The sequence below is a fragment of the Diachasma alloeum genome, unplaced genomic scaffold (genome assembly GCF_001412515.2).
Source record: "Diachasma alloeum isolate Michigan unplaced genomic scaffold, Dall2.0 Dall_scaffold_00906, whole genome shotgun sequence".
In the NCBI taxonomy this organism is placed as follows: domain Eukaryota; kingdom Metazoa; phylum Arthropoda; class Insecta; order Hymenoptera; family Braconidae; genus Diachasma; species Diachasma alloeum.
The window spans coordinates 59,800-78,543 of NW_021681024.1; the positions used below are offsets into that span (position 1 = coordinate 59,800).

Sequence of the window (18,744 nt, forward strand, 5' to 3'; positions counted from 1 at the left end):
AGGAGCTACATACAATTCCCCTTATTTAAGATAATTTTTTTTTCCAAAGTCTGATGCACTCTGTGATAAGGGGCTCCACGTCCCGAGGCGAAATGCGTGCATCCTGCTGTGGGAGTCTGCCTATGTTTTTCTTTTTATACGGCATATGAGAACAAAACTTTATGGCATATGAAATTGTGAATGAGAAAACCTCGGTGATTTAATCCATCGTATTCGTATATATAATAATACAGCAGAAAATGTTCAAGATATTACCGACAATATTCGATTGTTCACATAACAAATGGAACATTGAAGTACAATTCGGTCGTTTCGATAAATTCATTGGTTGGAATGGACCGCATGATGGGATGATTGGCCTCCCTGATGAAATCTGATGGACTTATAACACACACTCCCCCTGGGTAACGATCATCTCGGGCGTTAACCCATCCACTTCCGTTTAGCATTTCTCTTATTATCTTCCATTGTCGTTTGTCATTTGTGGAGTTTCACGATCAGCCAATTTACACAACGACAAATCTAACCACTGTACAATTGTCTGGTAAAAGCCTCTTCACACCCAGGAAATCCTTAGGTAACTTGAATGGAATGTCTTTTTTCAAAAAAAAAAAAAAATTATGGGGTTCAGGCGCGTCTGTACACGCTGAGGAAAAAGCCGACAGCTGCGAGACAGACCGCCTTCTCTCGCCACAAGTTCATTCCATTTTCTCTCCCTGCATTCTTTCGGGAATAGTTGGGTTGGCTACGCCCCTCAGTCAAAAATATTCTTACTTATTATTTGAGCCAAATCTTGAAAATCCCCATAAGCTCCCCCACGTTTCCCATGTTTTTTTTTAAAGATGGAAAATGGGGATGCATTGAGATTTTTGTTTTCAAAATAAAAAGTTTGAGTTGGTTTTTTTTTATGACAACACATGCATGTTTTTATTCCATCCAAGTATAGGAAGAAATTGGAGGAATGTATCGAATTTTCAAGAGAATATCAAATTTCAAGATTAAGGCAGTGGATGGGTTTTTTTTTTTCAAACAGAAGATGAAGAAAGAATTTATACAAAAGTATTTACTCCAGGTATTCGTTCGACAATCAACTCCACTCCATTGATAATCTAACGGAACAAAACATATATACATATACGCTGATAAAGATATGCTAAATCGCTTTTGTTCAGAATTTACTGAGATATATCAATTCGTATGGACAAATTACGTGAAAAATAATTTCATGAAATTATAACGTCGGTTCCTTTTACACTGATAAATGTCACTCTCCACGATTTCACGGTTTGTGCAAAAAGAACAACATATTTTATCACAGATAAATAACTTGGCACAGTATTTCAATAATAATATGGTATCAAACATGTTCAGGTCCCAGCTGAATTGAATTGGGTATCCTGGTCAGGTTTATTTGGTAGTGGTCGGTTAGCCATTTTTCTAGTTGACGTTGCGACTCCTTTGGAGTCACGGAGTTCAGAGTAAAGATGTGCACTGAGATCATTGGGGCTGGTATATTCGCAGAGCAATGAATTGACAGGTCGCTTGTGTTTTGTTCCCAAAATACTTTCGCCCAGGGTTTTCAAGAATGTTAATGGTCGCTGTTGCTCTTTGTGTACTTGACCGTCGAGTCTCTCAGTTGTTTCTCGATAAGGATTTCCCTCCCCCCGAATGGGATTTGCGTATTTGTGTTGGCGGTTTTCATCGATCAAATGATCATTGACAACATCAGGTGGTAGGGGATGAGGAGCTCGGGCAGCAGCGGCAGCAGCAGTAGCTGCCAAGTTGAAGGTAATTGTTTGGGAGAGTCTGCTAGTACTTGGAACTGTCTCATCCCCAGGCAATTCAGCATACAAATGGTGAAGATCACATGTTCGTTGATCTCTTGGCTCCATGTAATCTGCAATAGCTGGTCTCATCATACTGTCTGGTGGAAGAAGCTTCTCTAAAGATGGTGCCCTGGTTCCAACATTGACTGAAGGTCTCACATTCCGTGTTCGTTTGACTCTCGGTGCGATAATATCATAGGCATTCTCTTCACCCCTTGGAAGGGATCTATCACTATTATTATTATTACAATTCTCTTCGACTTTGATCAAATCATAGAGATGTTCGATCATATCCCTAGCTTGACTGTAATTCTCAGGATCGTTGAGACGCTCTCTGAGCTCCTTCAGATACTCCTCTGTGAGTTCTTCGGGGAGTGTTTGCGTCGCTTTATTCTCAGTGTAAGTGAAATCCTCTACATCATTCTCATGGATAATAGTTTGTTCATCCAGATCAATGGTTCTGGCTTCTGGGTGCAGGCCAGCATATTCATTGATACTCAATCGGGAAATTGATCTGGCCGATGTTGCTGCTGTAATTCCATTGCTGGGCGACAGCCAGGAGTTTGAAAAATTCAATGATCGAGAGATGAGCTTTGGACAGACTCCTCGGCGCCGCATGTAGACAATACCACAGGCAAAAATCACGCCAACAACTATCAACACTGCGACAACACACACAATGATTATTAGTCTCTTCTCCCGTTCCAACTGTTCTGGATCACTCATCTCCACGTCAAAATAACTATTCAGCCGGGGGTAAACATGTGGACCAACGCTCGGTGGACTAACACTTGGTTTTGACGTTTCCGAGGGCTCCTTGCATGTTATATCACCTTTAGGAGTGCAAAAGGTATTTGTGAAATTTCGCATCGCCAAGTAACCTTGGGGCGCCTTGAAACACTTTTTCAACCATTCACCAGCTACACAAAAACTAGAGTCCATCATCCATGATGTTGATGTATTTTTGCCGGATACTTGACGCATCCAATCTTCTATTACACAGCTACAAACTTTCTCAAAAAAATTATTGCCCACTTTTGCATACGTCACTCTTTCACTGACGGAAACAAATCTGAGGGAACCATCTGATGGTCTGCTTATTCGATTTCCACGGAATGAAAAATCATTATTTGGAAACTCAGCGGTTGCTTTTGCTATGTCGTCTGCAACTATGGCTTCCTCTGCCAATTCCACAAATAAATTTTCATCTATGGCTATTTTACTCCACTGTCTTAATGTCACTGCATTCTTCCGGAGACTTTGGAACTCGTTGTTATTGAAGGTGGCTGTTGCTATTGAAGAATCGATAGCTCCCTCCTCAATTTCATTAATTCTGAAATTAGAATCACTCATTAATTTTCTACAAACTCAACATTCAGGATAAGTCAAGTCGTAGAAATGTTCTTCATTCACTGACCTTGAATACTGAATGCTAAAATTAGTGAAGGCAGCTCTGAATGCACCAGTCTTGATGGTTTTCAGTCTGACCTCAACCAATTCCAAATTGGGAATGAGCGTTTGGTCACTAAATGCCCCGGGCTCGATCTCAAATATCGATGCATTAGTGATTTTTATACTTAATATCATCATGGGACAGAATGCATCCTTTCGTATGACCCTCATCCAGACGTCATCCATTCGTATTTCTGCGGCAGCCGATGGAAAGACGAGGCTTGGAAGTTCAGAGATTCTGACGCTTTGGAACATAATCTGCAACAACAGTCAATTACTTTCAAACGTGCATCATTTTTCTTCACACGTCTCTGACTTTTGTAAAAAGAACTCGATCGATTAACAATATTTATATATATTTCGATAATTAAATTACTGAAAATAATGGCAATACCTTGGTTGCTGGTCCATGTCGCCCATACGGTGGTGCCTCGAATTTAAATGCATTGCTGGACAATTCCAGTGTTGGGACTTCCTTCACAGTAAACCTCAAAAGCCAGGAAAAAGCATTTGGTTTAATTTCCACGTGTCGACATTTTGATATTAACACGGAGAGAGTTCCTCGAGCATTTTTAAAAGCATGTGACTCCAGGACAACTTTGGTGCATTCAGAAATCTCCAGGAGAGGATTTGGAGCTGTTATATTTTCGAACGCCTGCTGCTTTGCTACGAAGCTACGGATCCCAGTAACGTGCACTCTTTTCAGCTGTGCCCCTCCTCTGAATGCACCTGAGTGAATCTTCAATTCTCGGCAACGTGATACCGATACCTCAGATGCATCTTCCGGAATACTCCCTTTTTGAAGCTCCACATCCTGTAACAGAAAACTCACTTATCAATTTTTTTTTTTTACGAAATTTGCGGAGTTGGCTTACGGAAATTATTGAGCATAGTTTCAAGTCGGCACTTTTTATTTATAGATACTTTACATGACTACCAAGGTATCATGAATCATCATGGAATATCATATGTTCTACGCGTGATTATGTAAATGACAGTTCCAGGCTTCCAGTGGCAATTAAAACGAGAAAAATATCAGAACGTTTGCTTATTAAATTCAGTTTTTCTTCAAAGGAAAAATACAAGTTTGTAAAGTCACGTGTAGACCATGTAAACTTCGACTTGAGAGAAATGGACATAGAAATTGTTTGCACGTATACATGTGCCCTTGATTAGTTTACAACTACTATTTCCGGTTGGTAACATATTCAGAATCATGTTCTCAATTTTGTTTTTGAACGCCCGTAAACGTTCTTCTCCATGCTTGGAAATCTCAAAGATAATTACGGGATATATTTGTTCAGGAAATTCGACTGTATCGTGTCATTAGGAGTTGCGGTTGAACCCGTAATACGAGTCCATTGGACACGTCATACTAATATCCATTTTTTTTTTGTTTGTCACGTATCGCTCAGGCAGCAGTCGCAGAATGTATTTCAGGTCAATTTTCAAACCCCACAGCTTCACCTTGTACTGCTACTCGATACGCATTTCATGATAATAATAATACTTTTCTCCGTAAAAATGTGTCACTGAGGATTTTTCTACTCAATTTGTTGCTCGATTTCAAGGCGTTACGGTGTGAATTGATTAGAAAAAACTACAAGTTGAACTAAATAAATAATCACGAAGCTGATACAAGCAGAAGTGCTTATGAGTTTGCACATTATTTAAAAGGATTTGTGATAAGTCATTCAGTAGTTTCAGCTTCATTAAATGAACCATTTTTTTTTCGAAATGGTGTTTCCAAAATCCCAAGAGAGGTGGTAGACGAAGGACTGCATGACTCAGGGGATACAAGCTAGTGTGGCCCTGCAGTTTACTTGGGAATACTATACTGCTTCTATTTTTGAGCACTTCAGCACTGGAAATGTGAAGCACAAAGAGGATTTCAGTGGCATAAATATCGGATTTGATTCCCCAGTGGAAATCGGAAAATCCTACATGATGTATTCCTTGCATGAGAAATTAGATTATTGATTTTCTGTCCAGTCGGAAAAACACAGAGCATTGTATTCTCGTTTCATAATTTTTCTAGTAATTCTTTCCTTTTAATTACATTTTCTGAGGAAAATGATAAATCTCGTTTAGTATCAAGTGCCACTGCATGAGTATGAGGGTTCTAAGGGCGTGGGACAGTGTCATAGGTTCTTTTTCGGAGGGAATTTTTTTACACGCAATACGAACACAAAAACATACAACAGTCTATTATGAAGAGGGTTCTCTCTTTCACGGTTCGCTTCGAATGTCGCAAACCGTGGCTCAGGGGCAAAAAGTAATAATAAAACAGGTTTATGTCTTTTATTCGGACCGTTTGAACGGAATATAGATAATTAATTAACATTGCTGTGAGTCGAGTCATTGAAGCAGTTTTACGACTTGACGAAATACTCACATTCATTCAGATAATTCTTTATCCTCTGCTATGACTCAGATCTTCCAAGTGCTTGAGTTGAGCTCTCGATAACGAAATAACTCTTCTTAAAATTGATCTTTTTCCATTAAACAAGGGTCGATTCTCCATTTATTCACGGAAAATGAGATCAATCCTTGTCCCTCTGGGTTGTAATCAGGGGTAAAACGATAAATCACAAATCCCGAATAGACACGTCTTGTTTTATCTCATGAATGAATTAAATTCCAAGTTGGCGTTTTTTTTTTATGAACCGGAAGTGGGTGGAACTTTGAATTATATTGGGTCTAATATAATGACGAGTGAAGTCGACGGGTTAATACGTGAGTTGAGTCCGAGTAATTAATTTTAGTTGTAACACACAAAGGCTGACGAGTTCCTCAAAATATTGCATTGAAGTACACAGACAATACATTTTTTGCTAGGAACGATAATTATGTTAAAATCGTCGACCAAACGGAGATAAAATTTTCAAGCAAACAATTGGCCATGAGTAAGCGTGGCTAATTTGCACCGAGTTATGTGTCGGTTTCGTATCTCCAGGTGCGTGGTTTTAGAGAGGTTGAATCGAGTGGATGCACGTCCATATCGAAGGTGATCTCTGTGATCTCGTTTACCGTGTGCAAATGACCATTGTTAATAGTCAATCCACTGTTGTAACATTTTCCGTTTTACGTAGCGTCGCAAAGACTAAATGATTTTTTCTCTCACTGAGACACATTACACGGCAAACGTTTTTGATATTTATTTCAACAAACACATATTGAGTAATCATCTCAATGATGTGGCCATTAATAAATTTGAAAGACGAAAATTTTTGTATGAAGGGTGGTGAGTTATTACGTCTCGCCCGCATGGAAACTCGATGGATTCATAATCTCCCATGACCATTGTAGAAAGATTCATGATGAGGATTAGATTTATATTTGAAGCATCATTTCTTTTCTCACAATAACTTTTTCACTGAATTAACTAAACATTATTACAACTGCGGAGTATTTAGAAGAGAGCTTTATGAATAATAAACATTTTAAAAAATCGTGAATACTCGACAATGCGTTTTCCCATTCATCTCATGGTCTAGTGACGGGGCCCCGTTGGGCCGGAAGTCGTCGTTAAACGGAAGTTCGGTTTATTTGAGTGCATGGGAACAATATTTTTAGTACCCCCATTGAGAATACATCAATAAAAACAAATAGGATTCAATTACTTGTCAAATTCTTGGCTGATTATTTTTAGCAGTCACATGAAGCTATATTAAAGAACATGAAACTAACTGAGTGAGGGTCTGGGTGTCTCTCACAGTGTGGAATTAAAAAAACACGAGGATAAGTGTCTGACTACACTGTGAATCTGATTCGATTAGGAAGTATTTTTTATTCCCTCTATTGGTCATTCAATTCGACCTTTGTCGGCCCTAGGATTTTCTCCAATGTTTTCAACCCTTGTTGATGCTCATGCTGCATAAACAAGTGAACAATAAATGTGTGGTAACACGTCCAAAAATTAGTTCTCATGGGATAATTAATGTCCACCAGAGCGGGGAAAATCAGTAAGTGTAACGAGCTGTTAATGCATATACGGAATTCCGGGCTACCCAACGACTCCAAAATGACTAAATGCTATTCTGTCCACCCGCTTCATACATAAATACATCCATGTCCGCTAGGGTAAATATTCCAGGCACCGACTCGGTTTCAATAAATTCAACGATTCAATTCTCATAGCGGATAGATAGATATCGTTCTTATTGTTTTGACACGTGTATTTGTCTATCAGGGCAGTGACCCCCTGAAAATCATCTCTTCAAACCCGTTTTTCAGGCTGTAAGATTACCATTTTTCAACTAATGCCTGGACTATATCTATGGCATATCTATGTATCCATTGGAGGAAAAAAGAATAAATGGAGATAGCTAGTGCCTCGTTTACCTCATACTCCGAGAAGATACACTTGACGGTAATCCAATGATGCACAACGATGCTACAGTTACATCCTGACATGGAGCATATCCCCGTTGGCTCCGATACTCCATTAACATTACAAGGAAACTCGAAAATAAGAAGACACAACAGCAGCACTTGCAACAAAACACTGTTTACCATTATTTTTATTTTCTTCATTTTTTCGATTTTTCCGTCTTGTTGCCGAGGTATTACTACTATAAATTTACAGATTGCTCCGCATAACTCAGACTTTGAGTTGTTCTTTTCATTTCAAAAAAAATGAATGAAGACACTTTTTCTTTTTAGTAAAAATCAAATCACTGTGCTTTTTCGCCTTTGAACATGGACATTGGAAGAATGGAAAATAACCGAAAAGAGAAATGTATTTCACGAAGACAGAAGGGAGAGGGAGGGGGGCTGCCTGCTCACTGAAGGGACACTGTTACGATCATGGCGGAGGTCGCTTTCGAACTGTCTGTGAGTGTAGCATACGATCAGGTCTGTCCCCCACCTCCACTCTTTGAAACGCCAGCCGAGAATGTTCGTCTGTATCCCCTTTTCCCCCCCTCAGCTGACACTGTAAAAAGATAAAAGATATAAACGCACGAGAGAGGCTTCAGGATACTAAGGAGAAGCTAGCTAACGCCTCGCCTTCCAGCAACCACGTCCAATTCAACAACTATGCCTGAAGAACACATGTTGAAAGCTGTGCCTTCAATGACCTTGGCCAACTTCAATCACAATCGATAAAAATCACTGCGCAATATTTAATGACATCCGCTCTGGAATTTTAGCATCGCGTGAGAATTATCATCAGCATGAAAAATCCTCTATTAGAGTAGATGACAGTTGACAATTTTTTCCATTCTAATTCCTTGAATTTACTCGCCTATGTCGTGACATTTCTAGAAACAATTTCATAATCACAGTACTGCAGTTTCAATTATATGAACTGCGTAAGAAAAATACCCTCGGACGTATTGGGTTTCTGAACTCTGCCCTGATTGTTTTTTTTCTGCCCCAGCAAAAAGTATCTCTCATTCGAAATAAAAATAACGAGTTGTAGAATTACATCGCTCTTTAAGTCATTCTGTTCTTTTCAGTTGCCACTCGAATGAAAGACTTTTCCTGAGGGATTTTGTATCTTGCTCGACGGGTACAAGTGGCAGTCGACTTGCGAGATGGTTGCAACCAGACAGTTACGTTGATCCTGCTAAATGTGAAGCACTCTACGCACGAGAGGATATGAAATGTGGTTGGCCTGCCATCATCACTGTTCTCACGCGAGATCAGTACGGCGAGATTGTTCACGTTTCAGGTTTGAAGGTAAATATAACAAGTAAATCTGGAGTGCACGTAGAAACTATGGGGGAAAATCGACCCCTGCCTGGTATATTTCACTCTTCATCGTTGATATTTATCGGCGTTTTCGCTCAACTCGTGAATGAAACGGGAATGACTATGCCCTTCCCCGTCTCTTAAAAATAAATGATTTACAATTTATCTAATCCGTCAATCTTGAAGATGTCTCTCTGAATTTTTCTCATCATTTGATCAACAATGTAACAAGCTTTTTTAAGATTAGAAAAAAACAAAATCTGAAATCTTCTCCTATTTGTAATAATGGAATTTTCAAGTTAACTGTAATTTTTCAGATTGAAGTAAAGGCAGTGCCGACTGATAAGAATGACATATCAGAGGCAGATCAGGGCCGTAAAATTCGCCGAGTATCTCAACCAGATCCGATGACCTTCGGTGGACACCCTCAGCCCAGCCTGGATGTACCGTACGAAGTAACAGTAAACAACAAAATGTGTTTCTATGCAATAACAATAATGAAAGCCTATCAGAATTATTCCTTCGAGGAACTGCGATTCACATCACCAGCGGTGAAACGATCTAGTGAGAGTATGCTGGTGAGGCCCAATGGAGACGGTAGTTACAGTGCAACATGGACACCAGCCTCTGTCGGTTGGTACTCTCTGATGATCACCATCGATGGATACAATGTGGAGGATAATTACAAAGTGGAGGTTAAGGAACCGCCCCAGGGGATGCACCCACCGACTCAGAACATCGTTAAGAAACCCCAGCATCAGCCCAATCGCCTCAGGAAGTTTGTTGGAAAGAACAGTGCAGGTCTGCGTATTAGAGCTCATCCTTCTTTACAGAGTGAACAAATTGGTATTGTTCCGATCAACGGCACTATTACTTTCGTCGAAGAGATTCACAATGACGACGGAGTCTGGTTGAGATTGAATTCTTCGACGATTAAAGAATATTGTAACAGCAGTGACACTGAGGCCTGGTGTCTCGGATACAACCAGCACTTAGGAAAAGCTCTATTATTTCCTGTGGAAGAGCCGAAATCAATTTTAGATCATGTAATTAAAGAATCAGTCCTGCGAAAACGACCGGAAATGAGTGAAGACAAGAGGAAAACAGGCTTGGGGGATCATTTGACAGAGGGAAAACGCACGATGGTTGTTATAACGTCTGGTGCATCTGGACATAACATCAGAAGTCGACCGAGTTTGAAGGCGCCGCCCGTTGGAATGCTGACTCTCGGAGATTCTGTTACTGTTCAAGAATACTGGATGAACGGGGATGGCACATGGGTCAGGATAGATGACGAATCTGCCTCGAAATATTGTTTTAATGAGGGGGAAGCTTGGTCCTTAGCTGTCAACAAGCATGGGGTGGCTCATATGAAAGTCGAGCAGGATTCTGATCTCGATGCGACGGAAATACGAATGCCACCTGTTGCAGCGAAGGAAACTATGGGCTCGCCGATTACCAAGGGCTTTGATTTCTCCACTCCATCCGGGAGTAATGAAGGGTTCAACTTTACTTGCCAAAATTTTGGGTCTGGAACTGGGGGGCAAGAGACAAATCCATTTGTTTTTGGATCGTCGAGCCTTCAGGGGTCACCGGCCAGCGACAAATGCGGAGCTGAGAAGAACGAAGTGTCTTCAAAATTTATAAAGGCCCATTACAAAGAGAAAAATGTCAAGGAGAGAGACCGAGACGGGGGTAGTAAATTCAGTGTTTTACAAAAATGGTTGAGGGGAGATGATAAAGAGAAAAAAAATTCCCCTGGCAGGTAAAAATGACAATTGAAAATTTAATTTAAAAAACCTGACGTGAGGACTTTGTTGATAACGATAGGTATCTATTGCACAGGGATTTTTCGGAATTTGTTGGGGTCTCAGTAAAAGAGTTGGTGAAAGCAATGGGTGAGAGTAGAGCGAATGGAAACGGTGCAACACCACCGGAGACACCGCGCAAGACCTCGAGGAGTTCTTCACCAAAAAATCCCCAAGGTGGATCTCCCAGGTTCCTGAGCAGATCGTCCAGTCCAGTTCCTATACCTGGTATGTATTATCCCATCCTCGATAGATTATTTACACTTCATTGAGACTCTGATCGAAGCTTCTTTGCTTCAAATAAATGAGAATGTCGCTCTCTCTTAATGAGTTGTTGACCTTTCATTGTTGATCCTAGCTGGTTCCACACGTCAGCCTACTGGTTCCGTCAATTGCCTCTTTCCTCCCGCTACTAATGTTCCAGGTACTCAAATACTTCCATCAATACTATCCAGATTTGCATGAGGTTCAAAATTCTTTGATTTTCTATTGCTCTATCACTAATGGTCACATAGATACTGATCACTTTGTCCCGTTGCCAATATTGCACTGTGCATTTCACATTCTACTTTCTCATGAAAACATGAAACATAATCAGGGTGTCCAGGGTGCATGGACACGTTGTTTAACAATGGCATCAGCAGGAAATTTTTTGAAAGCGTATAAAATTAGCTGATAATGAGCTGCAAATTATCCACTATTAAAAATTCAATCCTACTACTTTTGTCTGCTGGATGTACATACGTTGATCGGGAGTCACATGGAAAAAATAGCTTAATGGGTAAAAATGGACACTTGATTTTATTTTTAATGTCAACAGCTTACTTTAGTTTCCAATGAAACAGGTCAAAAAAATACAACAGTGTCTATTTTATCCCCTCCTCCCCTGAATTTTTTTGGTCAGTGAAAATTTCAACTGGACATCCTGACGATGCACAACACCATATATAAATATTTGGAAATTAAATGTAAAACTTGTCAGGTGGGAGAAATTTGATAGGAGGGGGGGATAGTGGTGGAAGCAGTCCCCTGCACTACGGCTCCCCCCGAAGTATTGGCTTTTCGCCACTAGGTAAGATACATCTAAACCAAATACAAGACAAAACATGAAATGAACACACGCGTGATGCATGATTGAATTTAATCCCTGATCCTTCAACTAGCACCACAAGTCAGCATGTCAATAATTCCTTCTGTTGGCATTTCCTCATTTCAATCCGCAATTTGATAATTCTCACATTGTTCTTGTTTTGGTTAATTTTTATTTTCTTTGTTTACAAGTATCAGGTATGGTGGACAGCGTGACGTCCCCCCGTCGTGGCTCAACTCAAAGTGACACAAGTGCCTTAGTAAGTAGTCTCACGAGAGATCCATCGCAGTCACCCAGTGGTATCAGCAGTACAGCGAATACTCGTGACTTGTCGCCTAGTCCTAGTTGCAGTTCTCTGCACATGCGATCCGAGGGCAGCATCGCCAGTCCCCCAGATACACCCAAGAAAGAGCGATCAGTAAGAATTTTCATCACTAAATACGCACAGCAATGAACGAATCGTAATTATTTCAAATTAACATTGAATAAATTTTCTCCTGTCAAAATAGGATGCCCAAGAAAATAGAAAGATGTCTCAGGCCCAGACTCAAACGAGTCCGGATTCTCCAGCAACTGCCATGAAGGGTCACTTCAGCATAGGAACATCAGGCACGAAGGACGAACGTCATTCTCCAAAAGTAACCCGAAGAGATCATGCCAAAGGAGTGAAAATCCGTGCGAAACGTGCCATTTCCCCAGTTAATAATACTCAATCCCCGAATCCATCGCGATCATTGCCTCTGAACAGAGAAAAAGTGAAAGAAGCTATCAGTCCTTCAGTTGCTGAATGTCTGCGTGCTGTGTTTGCTGCGTTCCTGTGGCACGAGGGAATAGTTCACGATGCTATGGCCTGTGCCAGTTTTCTTAAATTTCACCCAACGCTTCCTAAAAATGGTGCTCTGGTGGTGACACGACAGCCTGTCATTCAAGCCAACGATAAAAAAGAACAACTGACTAAAGAGCAACGAGCGCGTCAAAGGCACTCGGTCGAGGTGACAAATGCTGGAAGCTATCTGCACATTCAACCGAGCACTCTGGAGACGTTGACGAGATCCGCAGCAGGTGCCAATGCCAATCGCAACAGGAAAAAACAAGATTCATCGATAAAAGAGAAAATATCGGATAAACTGATTGCATTACCCGAGTGTCACACAGTGGCTATTTTACCGCCTGCATTGAAGAGTCTAGTTTTTCTGTGGGAAGAACTCAGTAGTAATTGCCTTCAAGCTATTGAACAGCAGACGGTTCTGCCCAGTCCCATATCTCAATTAATTAAAACTCCCAAACGAAATTGTGAAAAAACTGGTAAGGATGACAAATCCAAGGAGAAGGATAAAAAATTAAACAGAAAGAAAAAAGATTGGGGCAAATTTATTGGAAAATTCAGCCCTGCTGAGGGCACGGGAGAATTGGAAACAACGTGTGAATTGTGTGGACTAATGTTTCCTCATCCAGTTACCTACCACATGAAAACGATGCATCCAGGATGTGGTTGGCATTCTGGAGGAATGGGGTACAACAATGTCGGTAACTACTGTTCAGGCTGGGCAGGTAATTGCGGAGATAGTGATTTCGGTGGGACTTGTTGGTATCTGATTTGTGATTCGTGTCGTGATAATTATTTGAAAGCACGTAAGAATAAAGGGGGTAAGAGGTTGATTGGGAGTGTTTCGAGGAGAAAAGGAAAGAGCCTCTTGTCACCAATGGCAAGTCCGAGTGGCAATGAGAGCCACATAATAATGAAAAATAATGCCATGTTTTTGTTGGATCTATCAAGTGCCTCGGGGGTGAATATTCCGAAGCAACAGAGGAGACCATCCCAGACTTTATCGTCTGTTGCAGAGAATTATAGTCCTCCTGAAGCCGGGCCGTTCCCTCCAACTGGTCCGTTTCAGTGCCTCCAAGCTTTGGGATTTCATCATTCTCAGAGCCACGATGATGATAAATTCATCTACGAAGAGACATTGAGGCGTCATAATGGGCAAGCAAATATTTATGAGAGTTCTAACAATGGTTTAGTCACAGGGAGGCCTCTATCCGAATGCCCAATGAGTGACAGTGACTCTGAAGGTGGCAAAACTCGTGGGGTTTTTCATCGATCAGTATCAATGTCCACTGGTGCCCCTTGGTCAAGGAACAGCAATGATGGAAGAGTCGTAATGATGAGGAAGCGTAACAACAGCAGCAGTGAAATGAATAACGAAGCAGGATCCTCCTTGCTGTGTTATCCATCAGCAGCGCTCCAGAAACTAGTCCCATCGATGGATCAATCGGCAATAGTATCGAGTCAGAATGAGGTTCCAACGACTGATAGACTGGAGATTCTCATGAGGCCTGTAATGCTGTTTGTCCTCCAACAGCACAATCTCCAACACGTTCAATTAGCTATGAAGCAGGCATTGAGGAGAGCTGCATGCAGAGTCTACGCCATGCAGGCTTTCAATTGGCTCTTGCGAAGTGTCACTCAACCCATCTGTTTGCACGATCTTCTGTGGTGGTTTGTGGCATCTCTAACACCTGCCCAGGAAACTCCAGACAGCGATGATGAGAATAAAACCGAGACTGAGAAGAAGGATGATCAAGATATGTCTGGAATCTGCGAACACCCCCTGAGTGATTTAGTAATCGCTGGAGAGGCTGGCAATCCACTACGAATGGCATTTCACACTCTTCTCCAGACAATCGCTGATCTCATGCTCTTGCCATCCCCTGGATCTTCACTCCAACAAGCTGCTGTTCGATGCTGGGGCATCAAATTCACCCCAGCAGATCATGTGTTTCTCCATCGAAGTCATGTCTTCAGTAACATTAGTAAGATTTTGTCACGATGTGAAGGAGAGGAGGACATGACAATGAGCATGCACGAGAGCCATCAGTCCACTTATTCTCAACAAATTACATCAATTGTCGAGGCGCTCAAAGACTTGACTGGAGGGGTGGAGATAAAAGCATCGAGTCGTCAAGCGATGATTGGACATCTCACTGATAATTCCACCGAGACATTCTGGGAATCTGGAGATGAAGACAGAAATAAAACCAAGACTATTAGTATAATTTGTTCAGCCCATACATTTCCAAGAATTATTTACATTCATATTGATAATTGCCGTGATTTAACGCACAAAGTCTCCAGCGTTACCTTTCAATCTGGTCTCAATCTCGATGAAATGGTGAAATTACGATCTGTAGAGATTGAGAGTAGATCAGCAGGATGGATCAATTGTCCCATAAGTAATACGAGGCATAACATCATTGGGCTAGAGTTGAAAGGTCCCGATAATTCCTTGAGAATCAGGCAAATTCGAGTTCTTGGAGAAATTGACGGTGAATCGTTGAGACTTGGAAGACAATTGAGCTCGAGTACAATTCAACAACGAAATTGCGAAGCTGAGACCCTCAAAGTTTTTCGACTCATCACCTCTCAAGTCTTTGGTAAATTGATCCAAGGTGATCATCAGCAACAGCAGCAGCAGCAGCAACAGCCACAAATGGAACAAGCTGAAACGAGTAATGATGAATTAGAGGACAGCCACGATCTCCGAGAGCATATGGTTGGCATATTATTCAGTCGAAGTAAATTAACACATCTCCAGAAACAAGTCTGTGCTCACATTGTTCAGGCCATTCGAAAAGAAACAACACGACTTCGCGAGGAGTGGGAGCATCTTTTATGCTCACCAACTCCCATCAATAGTCTTTTGAGTGACTCGAGTGATACCCAAAAACCATCGGACACGTACTGTTTCGAGATGTTATCGATGGTTCTTGCTTTGAGTGGAAGTTCTGTGGGACGAAATTACCTGTCTTACCAATGGGGACTCTTGAGAGATCTCTTTAGCCTTCTCCACACTGGTTCGGCCAGAGTTCAGAGACAAGTTACTTCAGTGTTACGAAGGATTCTACCGGAAATAAAACCCTACTCGTTAGCGGGTGTTTTAGGTATGGATAGGATGCCACCCAATGACATTTCAGTAGTAAATAACAGTGAGTACAGTGAATTTGAGGGTTTCGATGAGCATTCCCTGAGAATTTTAGACGTCTTCTTGAGTTGTATTGCCAAGGCATTGACAGTTCAAGTGAAAGTTAAGGGTAAGGAGAATGGAAAAGCCCTGCAAACTATAACTCTAGCAACGAGTATTCATCCAAAAAGTTTCTTAGGTTCAAGGTGGTGGTTACGAGGCTTCATGACACGAAAACTCGCTGAAGTTATAATCCAATTATTGAAGGATATGGCCGCTGGAAAGTTGTCAGACGCATGGGCCTCAGTAACCAAAGCTGCCATTGCCGAAAATATCTTGAACTTGACAAAACTCGACGAGAAAATTCGAGAGCCCACAGAGTGCCTCAAATCTCCAACAATGTGGCTTGCCCTTTCATCATTGTGTGTTCTCGATTCTGATCATGTGGAGAGGCTCTCCTCGGGCCAGTGGAACACAATGGATGGCCAGCCACCTCCACCGAGACCAACTTGTAGCAATCATGATGATGGTGAGACGACTGCAATCATCCAGTGCAACGTCTGTGGAAATCTCTGCGGCGATTGTGATCGAGTGTTGCATCTCCATAGACGAACGAGAATGCACATTCGTCAGGTTTGCAAGGAAGAAGAGGAGGCCATAAGGGTCGATCTCCACGAGGGATGTGGAAGGACAAAGCTCTTTTGGATCCTTGCACTGGCAGATAGCCGTACTTTAAAGGCCCTCGTTGAATTCAGAGATGGAACTCCCAGAAAGAGCGTAGGGGCCAGCTCGGGTGTATGTCGATTCTGCGGTACAACAGGAAATACTGGACTACTGGCCATCGGCAATATCTGCTCTGATCATGATTGCCAAGAGCATGCTAAGAACGCCTGCAGTAGAATTCACCCGTGCGGCCACATTTGTGGAGGTGTTAGAAATGAGAAGACTTGTCTACCCTGTCTCCATCGGTGCCAATCCATCGGCACTGGTGACAGCCAGTTGAAACAAGATGCTGACGATATGTGCATGATTTGTTTCACTGAGGCACTCTCCTGTGCTCCTGCTATTCAACTCCAGTGTGGCCATGTTTTCCATCTTCATTGCTGTCGAAACGTCTTGATGAAGAGATGGGTGGGACCAAGAATCACCTTTGGTTTCTCATTGTGCCCCATATGCAAAATTTCCATGGAGCATCCAACTTTAACCGAACATTTGACTAGTATAAAAGAACTTTACACAGACGTCCGAAGAAAAGCACTCATGCGACTGGAGTACGAGGGCTTGCACAAGGCAGACGCTGTGACAGCTCCAGGCGGTCGTTATCATCAGAATCCAGCGGCGTATGCCATGGACCGTTATGCTTATTACGTATGTTACAAGTGCCAGAAGGCGTACTATGGAGGTGAAGCAAGGTGTGATGCCCAGCTCGGTGGTGAGTCTTTTGACCCCACCGAGCTGGTTTGTGGTGGCTGCAGTGACGTGGCAAGGGCTCAGATGTGTCCTAAGCATGGGGCGGACTTCCTCGAGTACAAATGTCGATATTGCTGCTCGACAGCTGTCTTCTTCTGCTTCGGGACAACTCACTTCTGTAACCCCTGCCACGACGACTTTCAACGTGTCACCAATATTCCAAAGAGCGAACTCCCATCCTGTCCTGCCGGTAATTTACTATTTTATTTATTCATTAGAAAACCTGTGGAATAGCTGTAGTCAATTATCAATTATAGGCTTTGAAGGAATTGACAATAGTATTTGTATTATAAAGATGCCAAGTGTCAAGTATCATGGAATTTCATATAATATAATAATATTGCTAGTCGAGATTTTACATAATCATAAAACATCACCTTTTTCATAATTTTATTGGTTGCTTTCAGGCCCTAAAGCAAAACAACTGGAAGGTGACGAGTGTCCATTGCACGTTAAACATCCGCCCACTGGGGAAGAATTCGCCCTCGGTTGCGGCATTTGTCGCAACGCCCACACCTTCTAAATCTTCCTCATGTCTCATTTTGAAAAGGAAAAGACTATTGAATGAGGCTAAATCTAGCTTATTATTAAAATGTAAACGTAATTACCGCTGTGGAATTGACATTGAATTCATTCATCATATGTCGATGATATCGTAATAATATTTTGTGGTCTGAGAGAGTCATCAGTTTTTCTTTTCGTTTCTATTGTGAGTAATTACACGGAATCGTTTGAAAATGTATAAGCGTTGGACAATTGATCGTTTTCAAATTGGAAAACAGATTATGAAAATATTTAGGAGTTACAAATTTTAATTCTAAGAGTGATCAAGGGCAATTGAACTGAGGAACATTTTTGTGTATTCTACGAAAGAACATGCAAAACAAATCATAGAGAGAGAGAGAGGGAGAGGGTGAGAGTGAGTGTGAGTGAGTGAATGAGTGAGTAAGTAAGTGAGTCATGTGTGTTCATTCTGTGAGATTAGATTTCGATATACGAATTACGAGGAAAAAAAGTGAAATGTATAATTTTGATTTAGAAACGAATATCAAATATCACTCAATGTATTTTCAATTCCAATCAATTTTCATTTTTATTTTATACTTTTCCATATAAACTTGCATGCGCTATTGAGGCGCATCGCTCAACTATTTATTTATTATTGAATGAAATAGAATAAAAGGAAACCGTAAATTAAGAACTTTGCGTTGATTCGCATGAAATGTATTTATTGCAGTCGCATTATTTGTAATGAAAAGGTGAAAAAAAAGGCTTGTGTTTTCATTTAGTGTGCAATTTTTTAAATCCACTTTTATTCAATTGTTGAATAAAATATTTTCAGTGTTGTCTCATGAGTTGCAGAGATTGGCAGTAGATGGTGGTACTAGTTAACTGTTGGCAGTGCCACGGTGCGTTCAACTCTAAAAACTAGAACAGACGGC

The 18,744-nt window shown here is 41.3% G+C and overlaps 2 protein-coding genes across 3 annotated transcripts in view; one reads left to right on the forward strand and one right to left on the reverse strand.

The window, feature by feature from the left end:
* LOC107045271 (E3 ubiquitin-protein ligase MYCBP2) overlaps positions 1-18,558 on the forward strand; it is a 56,834-nt gene extending 38,276 nt beyond the window's left edge. Inside the window, exons 7-13 of one of the 2 annotated variants that reach the window (XM_015267474.1) lie at positions 8,741-8,963; positions 9,293-10,740; positions 10,821-11,011; positions 11,142-11,207; positions 12,065-12,291; positions 12,383-17,492; positions 17,710-18,558. In XM_015267474.1, coding sequence (XP_015122960.1) covers positions 8,741-8,963; positions 9,293-10,740; positions 10,821-11,011; positions 11,142-11,207; positions 12,065-12,291; positions 12,383-17,492; positions 17,710-17,825 — 7,381 coding nt within the window. In that variant the 3' untranslated portion in view covers positions 17,826-18,558. The remainder of the gene's footprint in view (positions 1-8,740; positions 8,964-9,292; positions 10,741-10,820; positions 11,012-11,141; positions 11,208-12,064; positions 12,292-12,382; positions 17,493-17,709) is intronic. The other variant, XM_015267475.1, reaches the window with a different exon arrangement.
* On the reverse strand, positions 1,049-8,090 carry LOC107045272. The gene is made up of 4 exons (XM_015267476.1): positions 7,623-8,090; positions 3,673-4,092; positions 3,244-3,536; positions 1,049-3,159 (listed from the first exon to the last, which is right to left on the reverse strand). The coding sequence occupies exons 1-4, from the start codon at positions 7,812-7,814 to the stop codon at positions 1,368-1,370; spliced, it is 2,697 nt and encodes an 898-aa protein (XP_015122962.1). The 5' UTR covers positions 7,815-8,090; the 3' UTR covers positions 1,049-1,367.
* Positions 18,559-18,744: the final 186 nt, after the last annotated feature.

Bases quoted from the DNA above. Each gene is read 5' to 3' on its own strand.
- LOC107045272 (XM_015267476.1), bottom strand. From the start codon at position 7,814: ATGAAGAAAATAAAAATAATGGTAAACAGTGTTTTGTTGCAAGTGCTG. The intron at 4,093-7,622 runs GTAAACGAGGCA...TTTCTGTTACAG, and splicing joins GTATCTTCTCGGAGTATGAG to GATGTGGAGCTTCAAAAAGG. The intron at 3,160-3,243 runs GTCAGTGAATGA...TTCTAATTTCAG, and splicing joins TTTAGCATTCAGTATTCAAG to AATTAATGAAATTGAGGAGG.